The sequence below is a fragment of the Chaetodon trifascialis genome, chromosome 2 (assembly GCF_039877785.1).
Source record: "Chaetodon trifascialis isolate fChaTrf1 chromosome 2, fChaTrf1.hap1, whole genome shotgun sequence".
NCBI classification, from domain to species: domain Eukaryota; kingdom Metazoa; phylum Chordata; class Actinopteri; order Chaetodontiformes; family Chaetodontidae; genus Chaetodon; species Chaetodon trifascialis.
Window position 1 is genome coordinate 30,454,312 of NC_092057.1, and position 8,190 is coordinate 30,462,501.

An 8,190-nucleotide genomic window follows, 5' to 3' on the forward strand; every position below is an offset into this window, starting at 1 on the left:
GTACCGCTACATATTTATCATACACTTCAGAATACGTTAACTTTCTGTGGCAAATTAGTCATGTGACTGCATTTCCTGCAGTGACTCACTTGAAGCAGTAGGGGGTGGTGTTTGGTCTCAGGACACCCTGACTCTGGCTCAGCTCTGCCTTGTACAAAGGATTAGTGTACTCAGTTCTGTCCTTCCACAGCTGAGGCCAAACAGAATGACTCCGCTCTTGAAGCCTGTAGTCAAACAACAGACACACACCAACCAACAATGCAGACAACAACTTAACTATGAAGCTGCACTGAGAGTGTGTGTGCGTGCGTGTGTGTATATATATATATATATATATATATATATATATATATATATATATATATATATATATATATATATATATATATATATATATATATATATATATATACATATACACACATACATACATACATACATACATACATACATACATATTACTGCTTATATTGCTTTCAGCACTGTGGCCTTGTCAGCCAAACTAAAATCATCTACATTTTTAGGTGCTTTCTGTTTTCACATTATATTCTTTTCAGTGTGACCACGATAACATAAACATCAATCAGTCAAACTTATAGCACTTCTCAAACAAATAAAATGCAATTCAAAGTGCTTGACAACTAACTGACAAAAAAGTTATGTTAAAATGGATTTAGAGCCTAATGCACACCATAAAATAAACCAAAAATTTAAAACATGAAAATAGTGTGAAGACATTAAAATAAGCATAATGTGTGCTCCCTTTTTGGTCTCAGTCAGCACTTGTGCACCAGAGTAATCAAATTAATTGCAGCTATATTGTATTCCTTGGGAGACCATGTTACAGTAATTTAGCCTGCATCAGTCTCTCTACATTACTCAGAAAGAGAAATGGCCTCAGTTTGGAGATGTTCTTCAAATGCTACAATTTTTGTGACACCTTAAACGAGTCAAAAATCACTCCTACTACACTTGCTTCTTGGCTTGGTTTGAGTTCCAGTCTACATATTTTGTGAGGAGGAAAATGGAAAAAAAGGAAGAGGAGGAAGACAAACGGGAGATATCATCAGCAGAACTGTCTCAAACAAAATTTATTCACTTTACATTTTTAACTCATATGTCTCTAATTCACACAGCACAATGCCTGAGTTGTTATAAGAGGTTTATTCTGCATAAACTGGGTCTTTAACTTGCAACCTTTGCCACCAGTGGAACACTGGGATCAAGTTGAGCTACCTTGACAAAAATGTGGTCCATTAAATAACGTGGTCATGTGAAACAAACAAACAAAGGCTTGGAGAACATAAGAACTGCATCAGACATAGTGATAGTATGTACTTTAATTTATGGGTAAATGGTTCAAGTGACCAGAGACTCAAAATTCACAAAGAAAAACAAAGAACTAAATGAAGAATGAGTAACATAGTAACTGCTAGCAAGACCAGCCCAGCCTCTAGCTTAACGCTCCACTAACCATTTTGCAACTACTAGAGGGTAGCAGGAACATTTGGACAATACCCCAAAGCAAAACTTTGGGCTTCTGAGGCCCCAAGCACTAAGCTGAACCTGAAAATGAAAAGGGCATTTTGAGCAGTAAAGAAGAAGGGGATAATGAGGAAGAAGAGGCCAAAGGGAAAAAAAGAGAAAGAGGAAGAGGAGGACTATACATGGCGGGCCCTTCAGCAGAACTGGACCATTATTATTTAAAACTTCTTAAATTAAAAGTATGTTTAAAATCATGAGGTTCTAATCTAGTTTGTCATGTATACTGAATTTCATGAATAATGAAGATGTATTTAATGAGAATTTGCAGTACCTGTTTACAGTAGGGTTTAGAGCAAAACATTCTGATGTACTGATAGTTAAATTTTGGATTATTCAAAAAAATCTGGTGAGCTCATTTGTGGAGGACAGTCTGAAGATGCAGTGTAGCAAGTTTGGTGTCAACTGAGCTAAAAGTGTGGGAAGAGATAGGTTTAATTAGTTTTACAGTCTGTGAGAAAAACCGACTGATGGACTTCATAATTGTATTGTATTGTATTGTATTGTATTGTATTGTATTGTATTGTATTGTATTGTATTGTATTGTATGTACAAATCTGACAGTAACAGTCCTACAACTGATCCTTGTTGTACCCCACAGGTAACCTCATAGTGTTTGGAGGAGTGGTCATCTAGCAACCTAGCAGACAAATATGACTGAACCATGTCAGACCAATAGAACAGGGCAAAGCCATTCAGTGGTTTAAAAAACAATTAATGAATTTTAAAATCAATTCTCTGACAGACAGGTAACCAATGTAAAGATTCTAAGATTAGAGTAATGTGGGCTCTCTGTCTGGTTTTTGTCAGAACACGTGCTGCTACAGATGGTCTGACTCCGGCACTATTCCTTAACTGATTACAGGACGCTTTCGTCACATTTCAATGTGATGTTCAAAATTTAGGTCAGAGTCCATGATAACATGAAGGTTCTTGACCTGTTCTTTGGTGTTTAGTGTAACTGGATCTAGGTGTTCAGACAGTTTCTCCCTCTCAGATTTTGCTCCAATAACAAGGAGCTCAGTTTTGTCCTGATTTAGCTGTAAGGTCTGAGTCATTCACAAGCTGATGTCAGAGATGAATGGAATTAAGCCATTGATAAAACTGCAATCATTTGAGCTTAGACATACATAGCTGGGTATCATCTGTTTAATTCTGGAAATTTATGTTTCTAATGATATTGTGGTAACATATTTAACCATTTAAGAACTGTGTCAGAGAGATACCGGTCCAGTGCTCAAGTTTGTCCAACAGAATATTCTGATCTACAGTATTAAATGCAGCACTAAGATGTAACAGGACAAGCACAGACAGCTTTTTCTCATCAGTTAACTAGAGCTGTGTCTGTACTGTATTGAGCCCTAAAACCAGACTGGAAATTTTCCAACACATTGTAGTCACAGAGGAAATCATTTGTTTAAAAACATGGTTTTCTAAAATCTTACTCAGAAAAGGCAGGGTTGTGGTCTGTAGTTAAAGAAGACAGAATGATCTGAATCGTCTTCTTTTAAGCAGTGGTTTAATTAGAGCTGTTTTGTTGCAGCTGTAGGAACAGTGCCTGTGAACAGTGAAGACAAAAGTAGGGGGGTGTGATCAAGAGCACGAGTAGAGGACTTTAACTCAGACATCTTGATCTTTCTTTCTTGATCATAAGTTGCCATGAGATCTGACTTGCCACTTATCTGTGTACAGCATTCAGTAACACTCAGTTTCCACTAATATTGATAGGTATGCGCCACCTCAAAATCCAAAATCAGTATTGATGTGTTCAGGGGGCACACCCCATTTTATCCCTGATCCCTGATACATGGTGAAATAACAATGTTATGAGCCTGTGTTTAATTTGGCATGCATCAGATCCACCAACCAGTCCATTATTTTAGTGAAAAATCTGAAATCTTTACAGTTTGCCTCTCGTTCCCACAGTCGCCTCGCACTAAAATAGCACAGCTGACCAACTGAGGCTGTTACAGAGTTGAGGCAGCAAAATCCTCTCTAGAACAGGTGGCATGAAGAAGAACGGCTTGATCAATTAATCCTTTTCATCTTTTCATCATGTTCACTTTTTGCCTTGGCAGAGTCAAGCAGTGGCTACACCATCAGGTTCAGCTTATACACTGGCAAGACTGCAACTGCAAGCGAACATGGGCTGTCTTAAGATGTTGTCATGGACCTGATTCAGCCATCCTGTCTCGGCACTGGGTACCATATTTACAACGACAATTTTTACACAAGTCCCAAACTGTTCATGCCCCTGGCCAGCATGAAGTTTGGAGCATGTTGCACCTACAGGGAGGCCAGAAAAGGATGCCCTAGAGGAAGGGAAAACGCTCTCACCAAAAGATGTGGAAGAGGATCGGTGAGGTGGATCAGAGAGGGCCCACTCATGTTTGTGAAGTGGATGGACACACGGGAGGTGTCTGTCTGCTCCACCACCCATCCTGCATTTTCAGGTGAGACAGTGCAGAGAAGAATAAAGGACAGAGATGGACGCTGGGCTGTGAGAGAAATTCCCTGTCCCACACCAATCATTGCCTACAACAAAAATATGGGTGGGGTTGATCTGTCAGACCAGCTCATTCAATACTACTCCACCCACAGAAAAAGTGCTCGCTGGTACAGGACCATGTTGCTGCACTTCCTGGACACTGCAACAACTAATGCCTTCATTTTGCACCGCGAGTTGTGCAATGCAAGGCAGGTGCAGCACATGACACACAAGGACTTCATGGTGGAGCTGGTGTGTCAGCTGTGTGGCACAGACAAGAGTGGAGTTTCCCAGAACAGGAGGGCTGAACATATTCCTGTGCCCATCCTCACAGCCACAGATGCTGGCCAAAAAGCCACCAAAGGCAGACAGAGGTGCCTGCAATGCCAGCAGGTGGATAGCAGGAGGAGCGACACTCCATGGAAGTGTCAGAGCTGTGATGTGCCCCTCTGTCTTGTGGTAGACAGAAACTGTTTTTTTGAGTGGCATAGATGATTTGTGTGCCATTACATTGTTTTGTAAATATTTGTACAAAAAACGCCTAGGCATTGCCTGCATTTTAATGTAAATAGTGGTAAATTACTTTGTTGTGTGCTAAGATTGTACATAGATTTTGAATTTTACAATTTATATTTGCATTCTAAGTTCTAAAAATGGTTCATTAAACATATTTGTGGTTTTCACAGTAAAAAATACAACTTTTTTCTACTCGGATTTTATGTTTTTCTGTGTGGTTTTAAGTCCACTGTGTTGATATAGTTTGTCAAAATGGAAAAATAACTGTAAATCCACACATGTGAGTTTGTGCTGAAAAAAATGATACCAAGCAATGCAAGGTTAACAGTTTTTAAGGTGAAATATAAGGGTAAAATCAAAAGTAGTCAAAAACGGCCAATTATACCCTGGACTCCTAAATATAAATAAACAATAAAACAATTGAGTCTTATGAGTACGAACTGAATTTGTAACAATGTCAACTGCGAACTGAGACCCACAGCATCCATGCTGGGCTTCACACTAAAGTCCTGTGTTAAACTGTAAAGACTGTGCAAGTCACAGGCCAACTGCATCCAAGGCCTCCCTGGACCTGTGCCAGGACAGAAACAATATGTTGAAAAGAAAATGTTAAGACATAAAAAAACAACCAAATTCAGCTAAACTACAAACATCAGAATACAATTTTCATCAGCATGCCCGGTATTAAAGATATTGTTTGTATCTTCTGGATGAAACACTATTTAAAGACAACCTAAAGGAACTTACATGATGCTGAGACATCATCAGGTGCTGCTGAGCCATCAGCTGCCACATCTTATTTATTAGCTGTTTCCTGACACCTCTAACTGCTCCTGAGGAGGCTTTCAAAGTTGCATAAAAAACTTTGAAACTCCAAATATTCAGCTGTCCTTTTTAAGAGCAAGCAGTCTGCGGCAGACCAGGAGCGGTGGGCTGCCAGCTGCCAGCCAATGCCGGTGCCCGCGCCTGGGGACCCATCCTTTTTTCATCACCGTTGGTCAGGCGGTGATCTTCTTTTTAGTGGGGGTTATTTAAGGAGGAAACCCCAGGTGAACACGGGGAGAACATGCAAACTCCACACAGAAAGGCCCCCTTTTTCCTTGAGCAGCAGGCACTGAAGACATGGTGGAGGACACGACACCAGCGCCCACAGCGGGATTCGAACCGGGGACGAGGCGACAGTGTTACCACTTGTGCCACTGTGCTACATATGGGATATATAGATATAGAACATGGGCAGCTAACAAAAAATTATGTAAAACAGCTTCTGCATTATTTGCGGTAATTTTTCTTTGAGAAATATTCAATAACTTTTATACTACACTACTTCTATACTACACTTTTATACTGAGCAGTGTCACTAAAATCACTTAACACATCAGTGTCATCATGTTGGTTACACTACAATGCTTAGATTAGGAAAAAAAAAGGCTTTTGAATAATTCTTATTGAGAAAAGGATTCAATAACTTGGATCTCATCCAGTGGTAGTGTCAATAATCTCTTCACGCAACAACAGTCTTCTGCTGGTTATAATTAAAGACCACCAGAGAATAAAAATTACAAATGTTTTAGATGAACAAACCGAAAGTCACCAAGCTATGTATCTAGACACCAGGAACCTTCATTAGATAACCTAACTTAACAATTAACATCATGCTGTGTCAAACACTAACGGCAGGGTACCAAGATACAAGGTAGGAGGCTAACAGCACTAGCTAACTAACATTAGCATTATCCCTCAGTGTTTCCCCTACCATTGTATAGGTCTGGCAGGCCGCCAGGCCAAGGAGACCCCCCACCAGGCCAAAAAAAAAAAAAAAAAAAAAATCAATATGACAAAAATAAGCCACCTATCCATTCATTCATACATCAATAATCATTTACATTTAGGAGCGCCTCTGTGCAGTGCAACGCGAGTCAACCTGCTTCGTTGCAAGTACCGCTGCTGAGAGCATATTTTATGGGATATTTAAGGTTTGTAGCTAGCCAACTATGGCGCCGCTGAAGAAAAAAAAATATTGCAGGCGACAGACAACTTACCCTACATTTACACGTAGCATGGTATTTTGGAAAACGGATATTTTTGCCCTTCCGTTTTCAAAAATGTTGTCGTTTACAGGAACCCGGATAAACACGCCGTCGAGCGCATCATAATATATGCCAAACCTATGGGCGCGAGTGTAAACATAGGTTACTCACATGGCGTTAAGTATTCAGTCGCATGTTGTGACGTTTCGGAACCTAAAACGCTGTTTAAACCAGTTTACACGCCGACAAATAACCGTTGTTTTCAGAAAACAGTCTGACTGGTAACCCAGTCAAAAAAAATACAGCTAAACACAGAACATCTGGCTGGGATTCCGAATGGCTTAATAACCATTGATTGAGCTTCTTTTTTGTGGGAAGCAATAATGATGAAAATAACACAGACAATAGGCTAGTTTTCCACTAGAACCACTAAGGGGTCATTTTTCCCCAGGCATTGTCAAATGAATGTAACTCTGTTATAATAAAATGAATAAAAAACTTCTATGTTTAATGTTTGTTAAATGTTTAAATTATTTATAACTGATAGAATCTCAATTATGTGTAGGAAATTCCCCTACCACAATGCCTTGGTGAAGTTCTTCTCTAAACCGAGAATAATTAAGTGCAGCACAGAACAATGCACACTGTGTGGTTGAAATACCAATGTGTAATCAAGCATGTTCCATTTGTATGCAATAAATGCACCTTATTGAGTCACCCTCTCCTTGTGATCTTCAGTACAGTCTGGGTGAACAAAATTTTGAATGCAAATATAATAACTGCAGAATTGCAGACTGCTTGCTGTGCCACCTGACTTAATCCAACTGCGCCAATACACCATCCCATGCGTCTTGTCTATTTAGGGTTTTTTCGGTGGGTGCCACCGGGCCTGAAAAAAATTCTAGGGGAAACACTGTTCCTCATCAGCTGGTGGCTTTGCGGGTTAGTAACACTGTCTAATAAGAATAAACACACATCAGACGTTATTTTTCAATTCAAGCATCATGCTGACTGCTGATTTAGAAGTTAAAAAAACTACAAAACAACTTACCAGAACAGTTCATGTCTCCACACTACTCCTGAGGGCAGATCTGATGAAGCAGCTGTGTTTACTGGAGGAGCCAAAGCAGCTATCAGCCTCACACGGTCCTGGCTTTGACATTGCATCTTGAACTTTACCGCATGTCAAATAACATAACCCTTCTGTCTAAGGTGAGCCTGCGCACAACTTCTGGAAAGTTTAAAGCTATTCACAGAGTGAAACTTTCTGGATCAATCATTTGTGAGCGAAACACTGGTAAAGCCCAAGGTAGACAATGAACTGTAACCTAATTTTAGTCAAAATTAGTTGTCTTTGGAGCTGGAAAAGTAACATTGGTCTCTATGTGCAGCCAATTCCTTTTCAGATAAACATTCAATAATTTCACTCTTATATTGTAGTGTCACTACATTCATTGCATGGTTAATGGACTACATTTATATATAGTGATTTTCTAGTCTACCGAACAATCAAAGTCCTTTACAACATGTGACACATTGACTCATTCACTCTCACGCACCAATGACACAACCATCAGGGGCAATTTGGTACTCAGATTCTTTTACAAGCAAACA

At 39.6% G+C, this 8,190-nt stretch overlaps 1 protein-coding gene across 2 annotated transcripts in view; it reads right to left on the minus strand.

The window, feature by feature from the left end:
- Positions 1-8,190, minus strand: part of LOC139342209 (phosphatidylinositol-3-phosphate phosphatase MTMR7-like) — a 42,660-nt gene that overhangs the window by 5,497 nt on the left and 28,973 nt on the right. For both annotated transcript variants that reach the window (XM_070979204.1, XM_070979195.1), the window contains exon 12: positions 90-224. In XM_070979204.1, coding sequence (XP_070835305.1) covers positions 90-224 — 135 coding nt within the window. The remainder of the gene's footprint in view (positions 1-89; positions 225-8,190) is intronic.